General features: G+C 41.9%; 1 protein-coding gene across 34 annotated transcripts in view; it reads right to left on the bottom strand.

The window, feature by feature from the left end:
- The window catches only part of TNIK (TRAF2 and NCK interacting kinase), a 299,590-nt gene that overhangs the window by 96,425 nt on the left and 184,840 nt on the right, over positions 1-18,325 (bottom strand). For all 34 annotated transcript variants that reach the window (XM_043521888.1, XM_043521874.1, XM_043521886.1 and 31 more), the window contains exons 5-7: positions 14,530-14,640; positions 10,591-10,681; positions 8,946-9,076 (exon numbers count right to left, since the gene is read on the bottom strand). In XM_043521888.1, coding sequence (XP_043377823.1) covers positions 8,946-9,076; positions 10,591-10,681; positions 14,530-14,640 — 333 coding nt within the window. The remainder of the gene's footprint in view (positions 1-8,945; positions 9,077-10,590; positions 10,682-14,529; positions 14,641-18,325) is intronic.

The following is an 18,325-nucleotide window of genomic DNA, read 5'->3' as shown; positions in this document are numbered from 1 at the left end:
TTACAGCAGGGTTTATACCAGCATAGCTTATTCTGATTCAGGAATGGAAATAAGCTATAGCAGTATAAGGCACCTTTATGCTGGTAGAAATGAATCTAGGCCAGGTCTACAGTATAAGCTTGAGCTGGCATAGCTATGTCTGTCAGAGCTACCAACAAAGGGGGCTGGGGACTGGAATAAGCTCTACCAGCAATGGTGCTGGTATAAACTGTGTCTACACCATGAGGGAGTGCTTTAATAGGACATGATCCTGGTACAGCTATACCAGCAAAGCGCTCCTTGTGTAGTCCTGGACCTACACTAGGGCTTTACTGATATACCTATGTCAGGGGAAAAAAATTAGTTCACCCCCTAACAAACAAACATAGTTATAGCACTAAAACTTTTAAGCGTAGATCAGCCCTTAGACTATCCCCCTCATCTAAACTGCCTTGCTTACCCTTTCCTGATGAAGGTGTGGGGGCAGGAAAACTTCCAGTTCCTCTGTTAGGGGAGGCAGGTTTTGCTCTACTTCCTCCGTAGAAGCAGCATTGTGTCCAGCCCCAGATCTCAGGGGATCCACCAAATTCCAGGACTATGCATAGATGTCCCATAGGCACTGTGCTGCCAGGGCCAATGAATCATAGAATCATAGAATATCAGGGTTGGAAGGGACCTCAGGAGGTCATCTAGTCCAACCCCCTGCTCAAAGCAGGACCAATCCCCCACTAAATCATCCCAGCCAGGGCTTTGTCAAGCCTGACCTTAAAAACTTCTAAGGAAGGAGATTCTACTACCTCCCTAGGTAACGCATTCCAGTGTTTCACCATCCTCCTAGTGAAAAAGTTTTTCCTAATATCCAACCTAAACCTCCCCCACTGCAACTTGAGACCGTTACTCCTTGTCCTGTCATCTTCTACCACTGAGAATAGTCTAGAACCATCCTCTTTGGAACCACCTCTCAGGTAGTTGAAAGCAGCTATCAAATCCCCCCTCATTCTTCTCTTCTGCAGTTCCCAGTTCCCTCAGCCTCTCCTCATAAGTCATGTGTTCCAGACCCCTAATCATTTTTGTTGCCCTGCGCTGGACTCTCTCCAATTTTTCCACATCCTTCTTGTAGTGATGGGTCTTCTACTATCAGCCACCCCTTTACTCCACCAATGGAAGGGCACCAGAAAAGCTAATACAGCCCATGGTTTCTGCATGGTACTGGGGGAGGGGGTGATGTGGATCAGTGGTCACACAGGAGAGGTGAGAGGTATATGTAGAGGGGTCCCTTCATGCCCGCATCGAGAAAGTGGAATGATCCCTGCTGGCGAGGGACTGGACTAAGATCCACCAAAGTATGACCTATAGAAATCTAAACAGTCATCAAGGATGCATTCGTGTTACAGCTGACCTGAGCTGGATTTGAACTGATGTTAAAAGGCTCCATGTTCTCCTATCAATCCTCTGAGCCCTCCCTATGGCAACTAATTTCACAACATGCACCACCATCCAATTTGTGGGCAACAGAACAAGGTGGAATGTCATGGCTATGCTTTTAATTCTTTCCAGCAAGACTTTAGTGTTAGGACCTACTGGCTCAGTTGATACCCTTGCTCTGAGGGGCGTAAATAGCCCACAATATCAATCAGTGTGCCCAACTGGTAGTGGCCAGCTCACTAGTTAAAATTAGATTATCTATAAATGGATTTGATGCAGTGCCCATAGACAGGCTGCTTAGGATTGCTTAAAAATATAAAGCATCTTGAGATAATTCAGAAGAAAGAGGGGACTAAGCTAGGGTCTGTTGATTAAACGGGAGACAGGAGAGCTACGTTTCTCCAGTGGGAGGAGAAACAAACAGATACGCTTCCTTGTACTCTGTTCCGAAACCTTCTGCAGCCCACATGGCAAATTCAGCAACCTTCTGCAGGCGAATTCAGCAACTGATCTCCCTAACACCTAGAGCAAATGGGGAGCTTCTTCTTGGAACACTCACTTGCTATAACTCTCCTATCCCTTCTCCTGGGATCACTGCATTTTCAAATGACAACATTCATATTCCAGGCTATTCACCAGGAAGCATCTGTAAGTGGTGTTCAACTGCCTGTGCTAGAGAGCATCTAGAAGTCATGGATGTGCTGGATTTAAGCTTTTAGATCCATGAATGAATCTCAAAGACACTTCAGTTCTTGCACACTGGAGAAAATGCTTCAATTACCAGGACACAGGAAAGAATTAATGTATATGCATGAGAGAGAGAGAAAGTGATAAGTTTCCTTAGTGGCCATGCTACAACTTACTTTTGGCAGAAGTTAAGTAATTCATTACTCCAGACACTGTGTAGGTAGAGCTGTACAATGATTAATAACCGAGTACTGAATACATTAAAACAGAACACAGACTAATTTCAGTGCCTTCATTTGAAGTATAGCCTCAGACACATCGCTGAGGTTGGTGGGCAGCCAACTGGCACAATAAAGGGACTCAGCTAAAGCAAACCCGAGGAGCTCTCCTATAGATGATATACTCCACTGCAGAGCAGGGGAAAAGACCAATCTTTCAGGTACAGCCATCTACTCCAGCAGGGGTCCACTGGCAACAGCTTTGCCTTCCGGTGCCCTTCAGCATATCCGGTTCTATACTGTAGTCCACTAAAATGATTTCTGGTCTTCATTGATATGAAGTCAGTTATCCCAGCTGTCTTTGGGATCAGTGGCAGATTACTGCATGGGCCCATGAGGCCTGTGACCAGGGACCCCGGCCAATTTGGCGCCTCTGAAAAAATCTCCCTCTGCCATGGCCTCAGGGCGGGAGGAGCTCTTGCTCCTTGACACAGCCATGAAGCCACGGCGGGGGCAAAGAGATTCTCCAGTCTTGAGGCCGCAGTGTGAGGGAGGGCAGAAAGGAATGGGGGGGGGCAGGGGGGAAAGAGGTAGAATGGGGTCGGGCTGTGGGCGGGGCCACAGGCGGAAGAGGCAGAATGAGGACAGGCTCGCAGGCGGAAGGGGCGGAGTGGGGCCATGATTCTGGTGCCAGAGCCCCCGACTTGCTCTGGCCCCGGGCTCCAGGAGACCTTAATCTACTGTTGATTGGGATAGTCACAAATACACTCCGCGGCTGCTCCCCCCAATGATACAACAATGCATTCTGCCCACTTCTGCTAGGCCCCTTAAGACAAGACCATGACTTCACATCTTCTTTAATTTCCTTGCACTGAGGTATATGAATGAAAGTCATGGCCATTTTGATGTTATAGGTGCATTAAAAGACTTTTTTAAAACCACAATCAAATAAATGCTGTTGAATATTGGAGATCAGTAACATACTGCAGCAAAACCTATAGCTGAGGGGTCAGCGCAAATTGGTTACCTGGTAGAGGTGGAACTTTAACTACAGCTCAAACATTTTTTTACTGGAAACATTGGGGATCTACTTTAAAGTGGTCTCTTAAACAAAGAGGCTGCCTATTCGGGGTGGTCTTTACATGGTGGCTTCTCTTTATATGGACAGACTTCAAAATCACAATTTACATTTTAAAACATAATAGGCCTGATTCTGCCCTGGCATGCAAGGGTGCAATTCCCATTGAAGCCATGATCCCTTTCTACTATGCTTTCTGCCTTTCCTCTTGGCCTTCCTCTATCTCTAACTCCCCTTCAGTTTTGCTCTCCATTTAGCCAGTCCCCAGTCACATTCCTGCAATCCCTCTCTACCGTTCCTCTCCTCCATTTCAACCCCAGCAAATGCCCCTTCAAAACCAAACCTCCTGGAACCACATTTTTATCATACAAAGAAAATGAATATTATATCTAATGAGCTGTGCATTTTCTCTGCCCTCTCTCCGGCTTTTTGTAGTGTAAGGTCTTCAAGGCAAGCACTGTGTTTTCCTGTGTGTTTGGGAAGCACCTGGCACATTTGGGAGCTTCTGAAATTTAATAAACAGCAGCAGCAGCAGCAAGGAGAACTGCAGATGTGTTAGTGAGGGTAGCACCAACTCCAATTTTTGAACTCATTTAGGACTCAGTCCTACTCCCAGAGACCTACTGGCTAATGGGAGTGAGACTGGGTCCTTAATTGCATGCCACGACCTGGGTTCCTGAGTTGAGGATTCAGTGTTTTCTCTGCAAGAGTTGACACTTCAAGCACATAAACAGATCTCTTCATACTATGTTAGCTACTAAAAACCACACAGCTTAGAGACGGAAGAGACCTATTAGGTCATCTAGTCCTTCCCGAAGGGCCAGTGCAGGACTGGTCCTCACTGTATGCAATTAGCAATAATACTTATTTATGTAACTTTTTATAGCCACAAATCACCTTACAAACACTGGACTCAATTCAGCCGCAGTGGCAGAGTATGCTCAGAGGGCAGCTGAGGGAGAGCAAAGTGAATGCAATTCCTCAGCCATGAGGGCACCTACAGGAAACCTCTGCATTCCCCCAAGTAGGTAGTGCTGGCCAACGAGAGGTGCACAATACTCAGAGATGGACTGATTCAGCACAAGTCTTGGGCAGTCTGTACCAGGAGGATTCTTATGAACTCTGATGCAACATTTAACTGTCCTGGCCCTGGAGACCACTTGGGTGCAGTCACCTCTACTGGCACAGGAGGGTACAATTCACACCTTCCTGTGCCAGAGAGTGGTGAATCAAGCCCATTAACTCATTAATCCTCACAGCACCTGTCTTGCGGGTAAGTACTGTATCGTTATCCTCAGATGGGAAGAATTCATCCATACTGAAACTCCACCCACTTCATGGAGTTACATTCTCCATGAAGCAGAGGGAGGGGTACTAGAGGGAGGGATAACTTAGTGGGTTGAGCATTGGCCTGCTAAACCCAGGGTTTGGGGGTGGGGGGGGAGCGCGAATAGCTCAGTGGTTTGAGCATTGGCCTGCTAAACCCAGGGTTGTAAGTTCAGTCCTTGAGGGGGCCATTTAGGGATCTGGGGCAAAAATTGGGGATTGGTCCTGCTTTGAGCAGAGGGTTGGACTAGATGACCTCCTGAGGTCCCTTCCAACCCTGATATTCTATGATTCTCTTGAATTTAGCGCAAGAGAATTTAAACTACTGATCTAACAAGAGTTAGAAGGAAGCCCAGGGTTAGAATGTAAGAGGTCCTGGCTCCTACTCGCGCGCTCCAACCACTAGACATGCTGAGATATTCTTAGAGCTTTGCCCAGCCTAGTTTCAGATTCACAGTTGACAGGTCACTGCCACCTCCCTTGGGAGACTATTCCAAAGTCTAACAATTTTCAGAGGCAAGATATTTCTCCTGCTGTTCAGCCTATATTTTCCCCTTATGGAATTTCATCCCAGTTGTCCTAACTGCAATTCCCTATACTTCCCTAAAAACTCCCTCTCCACTGTTGACATTTACACCTTTCAATCTCTTGTGGACCATCATGTCCTCCTTTGTTGTTGTTCACTCAAGCTATACAGTGCATATTGACAATCTCAGTCTTTCCACATGGGTCAATTCTTACAATCCCTTCATCATCATTACTGCTCTTATCTGAACTCCTTCCAATTTCTCAGTAGCCTCCTGGTATTCAGGTGCCCAAGATTATAAACAATACGCCAAGTGATTTTAACTAGATACAGAAAGGGATACAGAAAGACCTCTGTGGGTCTGAAAGGGAAGGAAAAAAACAGCAGGAAACACACATTTTATACTGGATTTGGATTTTGTAAAGTTTTTTTAAAAATTGGAAAAGCTTTGCAGTCCACCTGGCAAAGAGAAAGCACACTAATACATTTGCAATAATCTCATTTTAGTAAAGGAAGCAATCTCTGTTTCCTTTGATTCTAAGCATATTAACAAGATTTCTGTCAACAAAAAAGAAGAAACCTCTAGGAAAAAAACAAACCTCAACAATGTGGGTTCTGTATTCACCTTTCGTGATGTGGTTTATATTTGTGAGGTATTTGTTGTATCCTGTACATTACACAGTCAAGTTCTCCTTGCCTAAGAAAACAGTGAGATCGGTAGCAGTTTTCTGTCCCCAAAGGGTTAAGTCTGTGGAGTTCCTTTTTTTTATCCACTAATTCCAGTCTTTTATATTTGTTATCTCAAGCGATTGGCTTTATACTGATTTGGGATCTGTAGGATCCGATTTGCAACCTTTTAAAAAATTGTCATTTGCATTTTTCTCTCCACTTCAAAGCTGGAGCATCAGCTGTAGTGAGGTGAACCTAAGACGGGAGCCAGACCCAGTGGCCACGAGACTACACTAAGCTCTGAAAACACCCCGCAGTTTGGAGTGTTGGCAGCAATCAGCCTTTTGTTTTATATCCACAAACAGCCAATGCCAGCTTCAGAGACAAAACCATCTAGTCTGCTAAGAATATTTGATCCTCGAGGACAACAGGGGAATTCTGATCCCAGCTCCTGCTCATTGCATATCAAGTATCCTAGCTATTTTGGAAGGAGGAAAACACCAGGGATTTCTGAGGAAAGAAATGTTGGCTATAAAGATATAAAGCCAGGATTTTTAATAATATCAAGGAATTTCAAGTGCTTTTTCCAGTGACTGACTCCTTTTTGGGCTGTAAACCTCTCCATACTGTATTTAGAATATGCAACTTAACAAGGAATCTATCTAGTGCTAGCAAGCAAGAGAGCAGAGAGCATCTCAAGAGGAAGAATCAGGCATACAAGTGAACCACAAACTTACTAGCCTAAGAGCATACATTCAGCGGATGGAAACCCACAGAGTATCTGAGCCAGAATGTCTTCTTGGGTGGGGATTTGCAAGGGAGGAGCTCTGCTTGCTGGAAAGAGCACTGCCAGTGAAGCCAGGGGAAATGCCAATTCAGCAAATCCTCCCTGCAGTCTCTTTTTGGGCCACTCCTTTGAAGTGCTGGCCAAGGAGCAAAGCTGATTCCCCCAGAGGGGAAATGCCTGGGGGAGGGTGGTGGCAGCACCACCTGCCCTCTTGTGGAGTGAATATCCTCGGGGGGCACAGGGAAGTATAATTTACATTTCCCTGAGCCAACATCTATGAAACCAAATCCATGCCGTTCAGTGGTCACTCCCTGGAAAGCCAGTTCCTTAGTGTGAGATGTGCAAAGAGTGACCCAGCTGGGGCAAGCTCACCATTGCTCCTTTGGGCTAGCAAACGGATGCTTCTCCTTGGTTTCTTCAGTTGAGCTATGGCCTCTGAACCACGAAGATTTGAGTTTGTGTCCCAGGAACAGTACTGTGCAGACTGTATGTACATACACATAAAGGAAGAGCAACTAGAGGATTGGGGTGTCCGCTAATTGGTTAAATCTGCTTAGGTATTTGTCAACCAGTTGGCAGACACTATATGGACTAACTAAAGAAACATTACAACTGCCCATAAAGTTTTGTAATCTGAACTAAAATGCTTGCGGCAGAGATACACAATATAGTAGCTGGTGTGGGTTACACATAAAAAACGTTCCCTAAATGACCCCTACTATAAAACAGACTATCCAGCTCTCCAACAAATGCATGTTGTAGCGGTTAACCAAAGAGGATTAACCATTTGCACATGTGCATATCATTACCAATTTAAATAACCCTCAGGACGAAGTCTGAAGCTGGACAGCTGCTCTCAAGGAAACAATCTGTTAAGTTGATGACTGACATATTTTAATAGAAAAAATGTACACGATTTTTGGGGACATTTTTGGGCCCTCCATCATACATATTTTATTTGCCCTGTGGGAAAAGTAATCGTCGATCAAGGCTGTGATGCTGTGTCACAATGGTGGAATGTTTGCATCGTCACATGGGAAAGTCGTATCACTAATATGTGGCTAGCCTTCTATAGGTCCTTGCCTCAGTGGGTTTAACAGCGCTTTCCAAACATGATTTCTCATATTGCCCTCACAGGTTGTTGGAATGGGCAAATGCACAGCAAGGTTTAAACTTATTTTTTCAAAAGGGCTTATTCATTTTGGAAACCTAGCTTGAGCCACAAAGGGGCTGGTTTTCAAAGGGGATGAGTATGTACTGGAGCTCTAGATGACCAGCACTTCTGAAAATCAGGTCCTGACCACCCCAAGCTAGATATTCAAAAATGAGACACCCAGAATTAGTGGACACTTTTGGAGACTTGGGCTTAAGTTAGTACTACTTTAACTGTAGGCAAGTCGAGTACAGGAGTCCCAATTTGACCTTCCATCTATTTCTAGTTTGAACTGGGAGTCATGATCCCTGGCTTCTATTCCTGCTTCTGCCATTAACTTGAGGCATGATCTTGGGCAATGGCAACATTGCATCCCCATGACAATGTCATAGGCACTGACATGATGTTACATGATGTCATCAGGCCTCAAATAAAATTGGAATGCCGAGCAGGACATAACACAGATCAGTGATAACTGGGACGGTCCCACAAATTTCTGAACATGCAACAACCATAAGACCTCTGTGTGAATGCCAGCCAGACATGCAGACTTGAAATTATTATTTCAGCTTCTTCTTCTCGACAGGATAATATTTAAATATACTACGCTGAACAGCACAACACAGCAGTTCAAAGGATGTCCCTAATACCTCATTCAGCATTGAGAAAGACCTTTTGCAGTAATCTTTAATGCTTGAACAGCACGGCAAGGATTCACATTAATAACAGACTGACATCTTGGAATCTGATTGCTGTAATGCAGGAGAGGACTTTTCTGCACTTCATTGTGTACTTACAAATTTTAAAAGCTGCCAAATCCTTTGCCAAAATCCTGAATATTAATAATGTTTATGACTGGAACATAAAATTTAAGATAAGATCAAGTGTCCTCTTCATATGTTTATGATCAGAATTGTAAATTCAAACAGTGACAATGGTGATTAAAAAAGTCTAACCTGAGATATAGTCTCTCTAAGTCTCTTTGCTCATTTTAATACCGTGACTAATTCAGACACCTTAATGAATATTTTTTAGACCTCATGAATATTACATTTGTAGCAACATGTAAATAAACATGAAGATGCTTGATTGGGTACCTTGAAGTCGTAAGTGGCATCAGGATTTTCATCACAGGCAATGACTTCAGGAGCCATCCAATAAGGAGTTCCAATGAAGGTGTTTCTTCTACCCACTGTTCTGTCAAGCTGAGCGCTGACACCGAAATCCACTGTGTATAAAAAAATACCATATGAGCATAAGTAAGGCAGAGAAAAAACTGAATGATATTTTTCAGTTGGAACATATGAAGATGGAAAATAATAAAGTCATGTTAAGTTCATACAGACTGACTAATCTCGGTCTTCAGAAAAAAGATGTATTGAGCCAAAGTCACCCCTGACTGAACTCCCCTGAGTTCAATGGAGTCCTAGCAGGGATGGGTTTGGCCATCTGATCTCTTTGTATTGTTGGGAAAAATGCACAGGCTCCTCATTACTAGAGTTTAGTAAGAAGAGATCATGACTCCACTTACTAATGGAGAAGAGGGTTGGGAACAGAAACAAACCAGAGCCTTTGTTCTGTCCTATTCCATGTGTGTCAAGGAAAGCCATACATTTTTAAAAGCTCCATTTTCTGGAAACACTCTTCCTGGAAATGGCATAAATACAATAGGCATAAGGAACTAAAGGCTAAAGGACAAAGGATCATAGGGAAATGTTAAGTGTGGAGCTGTAAAATAAAGCAACAAGTGATATGTTTCTAATCCATGGTAAAATATTCTGGGCTGGATTCTCTGGTTCACCAAGTTCACTTTGTACCAAGTAACTTAAAATGACTAGAGAATTTTCCCTTGGAGAGGGAACCTCCACCAGTGTAAAGCTGGATGAGCCAGCTGTACAGTGTCCTGAGCTGGAACCACCCTATATAAAAGTATAAAGGGAGGGAAAGGACATGACTGAATGAGACTTTCCACCCAATTCTCCACTTGTGTAAGATCCCTGAGGTACCTTAAGTTCAAGCTGCCTTTGTGCAGCTTTAACGTGCTGGTGCTGGACAGCTGAGCCTCAAGCTCTCTGTGAACTAATTGGATACTGTCTTCTATATTTTCCTCTTCACTGATGTGTTTTGGGGCATGGGAGGGTGGTGATGTTACCCATGACACTGGAAATGGAGTGCAGAATAACTCCTCTGACTTAGGTTCTCTCAAGCTTATTGCTCACAGCACCAACAAGACCACCACAGTGCAATGATTAGGGTATAAGACTGTAATTTTGATTGTTCAGTGCACCAACATGCGATTGAGATGGAATCTTCTGTTTAAATCTCAAGGGTATCTAACAGGGTCAGGGTAGAAATACATATTAACAAATTTTCAACATGCAGAGATTGGGTCAATATGCAAAGATGATCATGAATGTGTAAAACCCCATACAGGTTCATAACTACCCAACTGACAGGGCCAAATGTGATGGCGGAACCGAGCAGATGTCAGTGCATGTGAATTTTTTTACATTTGGATGTCTGCTATCATCTGATGATAATTTAGTGCATGGTATTTAATCAAATCCAAGTTCATTTGAATGAGTCCAGCACAAAACAATAAGCACAGAAGATACCTGATCTGTCCCCATTCCCAAAGAAGGCAAGTCAGTTACTTACTCTCTACCAGTTTCATTTCATCTTCCCAGCCAACCTCATCCCACGCTTTCCTTACATTTGCCACAAGTTCTATGCCATTCTTACCCAGTTTAACTTCTGCATTTTCTGTCAGCAATACATTCTGCCCCTTTATGTCTCGATGAATTACTTTATGCTGGTGTAGATGACTCAAACCCTAGAAAATTCAGTGGATAAGCAAGGTCAGTAGAAACCAAATTCAAAGAACATTATTTTATACCATTTCCCTCTTGCCACCAGCACACTAATTATCCACCAAAAATGGGAGATTTGTGTTGGAATTAAGTCACCTCAAAACACTTTGTCATGTGTACAAAATGTCCTACATTTCACATTGGGAAGGCATGAGTAGAAACACCCACTTAACTGTAATCATGGAAGTCAGTGCTTTATATGGTGAGTGAAAAGAACTGTAAATTCGATAAGGATTTAGGACTGAGCATTCAGTTACTTCAGAAACCAATATTAACCTGAATACCTCAGTATCTATAGTAATGTTTTTTCATGTGCTTTTTGCCTTAGGGAGCCATTTGAGTAGCTGAAACAGAAAATGTGGTCCTCTCTCTGTATTTCTATCAACCAGGAACTGAAATACCAGATCTCATGTTATATTGGCCCAATAAATAGTATTCATATGCATTAAAAACCTTGATTAAAAATACAAATACTAGAAGTTGCATATACCCCTAATAGAGACATAGCTCAAATTAAAAGTCTCTCTTGAAGGCTAGAGGTAAACTAGTTTCCCATTGTGCCTTTTTATTAGTTCATTAATTTCTTCATGCAACCTGCATTTTTATTTCATGTGTTTACCATTTCAGGGTTTACAAGTAATAGCCACCTATATTGCTAGTCTGGTACAATATGGATTACTTTAAAAACTAATTTCGTATTGGTTTTCATTTCATATTAAATATTCATTTTTTAAAAAGAAAATAATTTCCGCTATCACTGCTGGCAGTTATTAGTCATTTTATGCTTGTTACTTTGGGACTACTACAGAGAACAATTTCTACAGAGATCTGGAAGCCTTCTTGCATTCCAGGTCTTAACTGAATTATTACAGTTTTAGACTCTAGCTGTTTGATCCTGCGTGCATCCAAGGAAATGGCAAAGCTTCCATTCAGCTATGTAGGCTCAAGCCCTAGGTGTTATAAAATCACATCAAACCTTCAATCTTAAATAATATTTATGAGTTCCCATTGATTACAGTGACAAGATAAGCACCATTAATGATTTGCAATGTTATATCATATTTTCAGTATATGATCATATACTTCTACATGCCACCCCTTTACTATCAGTGATTGGAATGAATTAATTTGAAATGCATCTAAATGTCCTATGAATAATTTACTTCTATAGGCCTGGAATTATTTTAATTGCTCATTAACAAAAGAACTATAAGGACTACTATTAGCAGTATTCCCTAACAGAAGAATGACTGCCACCTTGGGCAGGCTAGAAAATTTGTCTAACAAGACACTATGTTGATTTTTCACTAGCCACATAGATGTATACTTGTATCTTTAAAAATATATCTGGAAGATTTTAAATACAAATATATTGTATATGGACCAAAGTTTCCTTTGCTGTACGGTGTATAAATATGTAACAAGCCAGCTTTTCTTTGTATTATATGTCTTGAATTGTGTTACAAAGCACAAAAGAGTACCAATGTTAAACACTTGAGAATGGCATCTTTCAATATTACCAATCTCTCAGACTCTTCTGTGGTTTGTAAAACTAGATCTGGGTTTTGAACCTTCCGCCCACCTCCACCCCATACTTTAAACCCATGGATTTATTTAAAGATGGGATGAAAAGCACTATCGCCATCATGGTTTTTTTCAAAACTAAAGGGAAACCTGTTTTCTGAATGAAGGATAGGAGGATCCTGAAAGAAGAAAGGGGATACTGTAAGCAGTTACTTAGATTGTACGCTCTTTGGGGCAGTGACTATCTTTTTGTTCTGTATTTGTACAGCATCTAGCACAATGGCACTACCACAATACAAAGAAAGAAAGAAAAATCTGGCACAGTACCATTCCTTTCAGAAGTGCTTCTGATTGGGAGAGAGGAGAGACAAAGAACTAGAAGTGTCCCAATGGTTCCTTCTTGCCTTCTTAAGCGTATATACAACAAGGATGGAGAAAAATCCCTTTTCTGGCTCAGGTTCTTCCCCCCCTCCACAAACCCTTTGAGTCATAGGTCATGCAATGACTCTCCTCTCCTCTATACAGAGAGCAGACCACTTTCACAGGCTGGCTGGCTTTTCAAGGCAAGCTGGGCTCTGCCTGGCCCATGACCTCGCAGTTACCTCTCAGCCTCACCCCGATCTGTTTATGTAGGGACAATTAGTGATCCCAGCTGGGTGTAATGGAGACTGACGCCACCTGCAGAGGACTACTTAAACAGCACTGAGCTCAGTTGAGGGGAGAAGAGGAGAGAGGACGTTTCCTCTTTCTTTCTGGGAAGAGCCTGGGGTAGGCCTCAGGGATTGAAGAGGAGGCAAGACTCTCCTATGGAGGTAATCCCACAGGGAGCAGTGAAGGCTCCTGGAAGCTGGTGGGGGAGCTGAGTTAGGGCCTACAATGGGTGGAAGAGACCCACAGGGAACAGAGTAGGCTCCTGTGGGATAGAGCCTTGAGACAGGGTTTGTAAGTGGAAGTAGAAGACTTCAGTACCCCAAGGGGACAGAAGAATTATTCAGATGTTTGGATTTTCATTTGGACCTTTCAGTTACCCCAGAAGGGGTTTGAACTTTATGTGACTTGGTTGGAGGGCCGAGCCATGGAAGACCCAGTGAGAAGCAGACGACCCACAAGAGGTGCTGGAGCCAAGGATACCGCTGACATTATGCACAGATTCAAGGGGACATTCCAAAGGTGTGCCCCACTGCAACTACATAGCCAAACATAACCAAATGTTGAGGCTTGACACTTGATGGTGACTCTGGATCATGACCCAGTGGTTAGGTTCTGACTCACTGGTAGGGCTATTTTGCAAAACAGGCTTACCAGCTCATAAATTTAAACTAAGCCTGTGTAACTGTGGTTTCCCGAGACTGAAGGAAATGTCGCTACAGCAGCTGATTAGCTACAGTGCTTGTTATTTTGCTCATCAAATTGCAGGGGATGGTGCGGATGGTGGCATGTATTGTAAATAAACAAATGCTTAGTCACCACTGGACAGCAACGGGAACTTCATGAACATTTTATATCCTTCCATGTGCATGTTTGAGCACTCACTTCCTTCCTCATTTTTTGGGCACTCGTTCAGATGGTGGTTGTTTCTTGAAATCTATTCTGTACGGAGTTCCCACACTATGTATATGATGGACTTAAAAACAAAACTTATTCCTTACATTCATAGATTTGTAAGGTCATCCTATTATGATCATGTAGACTGCCTACCTGAATGACATGGGCATCACTATGGAAGTGCATCATTTACAGGAGGCACCAAATGCACGGCTATGGAACACTGGCACTTGCCAGTGTAAGCCATTCCAATCCAACCCTCATCTCAGGGGTAGAAAAGTTCCAACATCCTCACTCAAGCCAGCGACACCAGGCAAAGGGAAAAATAAAAATGTGCCATTTGAATGTGTCTTTTTAAAACACAGATTCCTTCTGCAGACTGTATTAGGATTTCCCTTTCTGTTAATTGAAAATGGAATTCTGTCTTAAATAAATTTTTGTACTGATTTATTATTAAAGGGAATTACATTTTTGTTGAAGGAAAACCAGAGTTAAAAGTCAAGAAACTAACAGAGCTAGGATGCATTAACTGGCAGTTATTTATTATGCATCAGACAAGCACATGAATCATTCAAACCTACAGGCACCTAAGAAGCATTAGCTTATGCCAGCACATTGGCCACACAGCCTAAAGTGCCATCTCATAAGCTTTCCCTCTTTTCTAAGTGTAAAAAGCCAATCTTCAAACACTGCATTTGGTGAATGACATTTAGAACTACAGTAGCTCACTTTGGACACATACCCGTAAAATCTCCCTGCAGATGTACGCAATCCACTCCTCCTTCAAAGTGTTCCCTTTTGTGTTCTTGATTAGATCCGTGACAGAGCCAGCACCACAGAACTCCATCACTAACTGGCAAAGGAAACAAAAGAACAATGATTGTAATTAAACTTGAAAGCATCCTCTGGGTTGCAATAACCAAATGTAGTACATTGCAGTTGGCAAGGTATTTATGATGCAATTTCACTGCAACAGAAAGTGATCACTGAATAATTTTGAGTTGAGTTTATTCGTTTAAAAAGAATTTTTTGCATTGCTTGAGGAGCCTGTTTTCCTTCAAGAGGCATCAGAACAAAAAATTGGAGTAACTTTATTACTGAAAAACAATGGGAAAAAAGTTAGAAATCTTGATGTCACCAATCCCACTGCAACATATTCTATATTCTCACTACAGGGCCTAGTTCTATATCAATGCAAATAGGATATATACAGGTGCCCTAGAATCAGTCTCTTGAACATAAATCTTCCATAAATGTGTGCAGACATTATTAAACCAGGGAGAAGTTTTCTACCTATAATTCCGTTTCTAATGATCTACTTAAGTTTTCACTCCTTTCTGCTGTGGGGCTGTTCTCTGCTTCCTTTCATATCAGAAAACATCTCTTAATGGGTAAAGTTTGTTAATCTGTGGAACAGTCTGCCAAGGAGAGTGGTTCACTAGAGTTGTTTCAAATCAGACTGGACGGATTTTATCCACTCTTCCACTGTTTAATTTGTTTTAACAGTAAATATAAAAATCCAAACAGAGGGCATGAACCTGAGGATCTTATTCAGGCCCAGACCCAAAACTGATCAGTCATGAAATAAGAGAGACAAGACCAGCACAATGGGTCTGATCCTGCTATCCATGCACCCACCAAATTCCTACTGTTTTCCAGGGAAATTTTGTGCACATAAAGAATGCAGAACTGTACCCAATATGTATATATATACACACCACATAACATGAATGATCACAAAAGAAAATTTTCCAGTCTGTAGATTGGTTTGCACTTCTTAAATATATGATTTTAATTTTGCTAAAATAATTTGGTTTATTACTTCGGGCTTAGACAATATTTCATGTTTTCAAACCAATTGACATCACTTTACTCAAAACTGAAAGCTGAAAAGAGAAAGGGGAAAAAAAGACAATAAAAGGGTTACCTCCCCCCAACTGCTTGGATGATTCAGTTATAGGTACTATCCTATTGGCACAGTCATAAAACAAAGACCAAACACTGTTACAATCTTCAGTTCAGATAAGATACTTGAATAGAACATTGGGAACAATGCCGTACTAGCAGGAAGAAAGACCATCTTGACCTAGTACGTCCTTTCCATATCTAGTTTTGGTAACTTCTAGAATCATTTGTTTCTCAGGTCTGCTCCAGATGAAGGCTGATAAACTCTTTGCATGTCCCTAAGAAACAAAATTGGGCTTAAGAAATGTACTTATGATTGGCTAAATCAGTCATGTGATCGCGCAGGTAATTAACGCAACCACAGAAATTAAAACTTTCCCCTCCTAAATGATAAGAACAAGGATCAAAACACCAAACATTGTTACCTGGTCGACAGCTTCACAACCCAGAAAACAAAATAATCGATTACTAATTGCTCCCCGTAAAATAGAATAATATAACTCTTGGCAAGAAAGAAGTTCTTCCCTTTCTCTTTTCCCTCGTAACTGACTGATACTGTACATGGGAATTGTAATATCTGCATGTGTATCTGGTGAAATAAGCACTTAGGATACTATAGTCATGAGGACTATAGAAAATATTTATATAAGTCATTAGCTAAATATAATAAATTTGATATACACATACAGGACATAAAACTTAAGGGTTTCATTACATTGCATGCTGCTGTCACGGAGGCTGAGGATAGTTGATGTGTGTGTGAGAGAGAGACTCCTTATACCCCCATTCAGACCCCCAACTCCTAACACTACCGTGCCATCATCTCACACTCACGTCCCAGAACATCCCCCTCAACCACACCCCCACTCCTGTACGTTCATCCAGTGCCCTCCCAAATAAATCCATCTGCAAGTCCCTACCGTGACTCCAAACCCACAATTTTGCATCTGGCTAACGGATAGGTGAGTTGTGGCAAGAAACTGAGGGCGAATTTTGAGTCCCAGGCAGGAAAAAAAATGGTTGGGAATGACTGTACATTTGTCTTCTCCCTCAGGACTGACAGACGATGCACATTGTACCTATGTTTATATTGCTCATAACTAGAAAGCAATGGAAAATGAAGGGACCTTTACCCTATATATTGCAATCGCAAAATATTAAAAAGAAGGACCAAACATAATTACAAGTATCCACTTTTATCCATTAATTTGAGTGATCATCTCTATAGTCCTGCCAGCTCACTCAGTCCTACACTTCTGTCCTTGATTTCCATTTGTAGCAAGAAGTACATCAAGTAGCCATTTGCCTCATGTAACCCCTGAATAATTGTGAAGTCTCCTAAAAATTAAAAAAAAGATGAGAGTCCCAGGAGAGTTTAATTCCCAACTCAGCTTTTCAAAAATACTAAGAGACGTACAACCCCATAACACGTGTAAGAGAATATCCAGCACCCGCAGATATTATTACAGTATTGGCAATAGCAGCAGCACACGGGTCCAGTTGGGCAAGGGTCCAACAGGGCTTAACAATGAACATTTGTTGCTAACTGTGAGGCATTTTGAATAAGCTGTGCCACTGATTCTTTAAGAGAAGGGGCAGTAGCCAGCGAACAACGTTGTCAATGTATCTCAGCCTGCAGTAGAAGGATAATGGACCTCTGACTCAAAGAACGGCACTTCTTGTGAAGGCTTTGTACTGAAGGGATAAAGAACTAAGCAATTGCTACAAATAGAGATGGACAAAATATGTGAAGTAAAATTGTTCTTCCACAACATTTTGAATTGCCTGTTTGTGTTTTAAATTCACAAAGTACTGCAAAAATATAGCTTTACTGTGAGAAATTATTCAGTGAAGTTGGCCACAGGCTGTATTGAACTTTATCTTCACCTCCTCCACTGACTAGCCATAACAGTGTTTTGCACATGTACAGCAATTTACAGACATTATGTATCACAACATTTGCGTCATAATGCCAATACCTTCATTTTATACATACAAGAACAGAGGTTTGGAATGGTTAAGTGATTTGCTCGGGGTCACCATACAAGTTGGTGGCAAAAAGCTGGTGATCATGTCCAGGAGTCATGGTCCCTGCCCTGTTTTCTAACTAACTGCCCACTACAAAGGGAAGGATAGTCTTGTGGCTAAAGCAATGTGCTGGGAATCAAGAGATCTGGGTTCCACCCCCAGCTCTTCAATAGGCTTCCTGAGTCTCAGCTTCCCCATCTATAAAATGGTGATAAACCTGATAGTATGTGACTGGATTGGTTATCAGGATTCATTCCCTCATATTTGTACAGTGCTCGGAGATCTTCAAATGTACTTGCATTGTGTGCCTTCTAATCCGTGTAATATTGCCTGTAGACGCAAGACTAATAGAGCGGTTAGCCTAATAACTGCTTGTATCATTACCAAGCTTGTTAAATGCTGGAGATATTGAGGGGTGGAGGAAGATACTAAACCCGAAATGCTGACTAAATTTTTATTACTCTTAAATAAAATTATAAGCAGGACGGAATGAAGGTAAGATCACATTCTGAAATTTAATCTCCATGGCTGATCATTAAGGATTTTTAATATAGTTTATTTAGTATTTATTTTCCCTTTTACGTTCGACTAGAGCAACCATCTTT

Source organism: Chelonia mydas, chromosome 9 (genome assembly GCF_015237465.2).
Source record: "Chelonia mydas isolate rCheMyd1 chromosome 9, rCheMyd1.pri.v2, whole genome shotgun sequence".
NCBI classification, from domain to species: Eukaryota; Metazoa; Chordata; order Testudines; family Cheloniidae; genus Chelonia; species Chelonia mydas.
The sequence above is the reverse complement of the archived record's forward strand: the minus strand, read 5'-3'. Positions and strand labels throughout refer to the sequence as shown.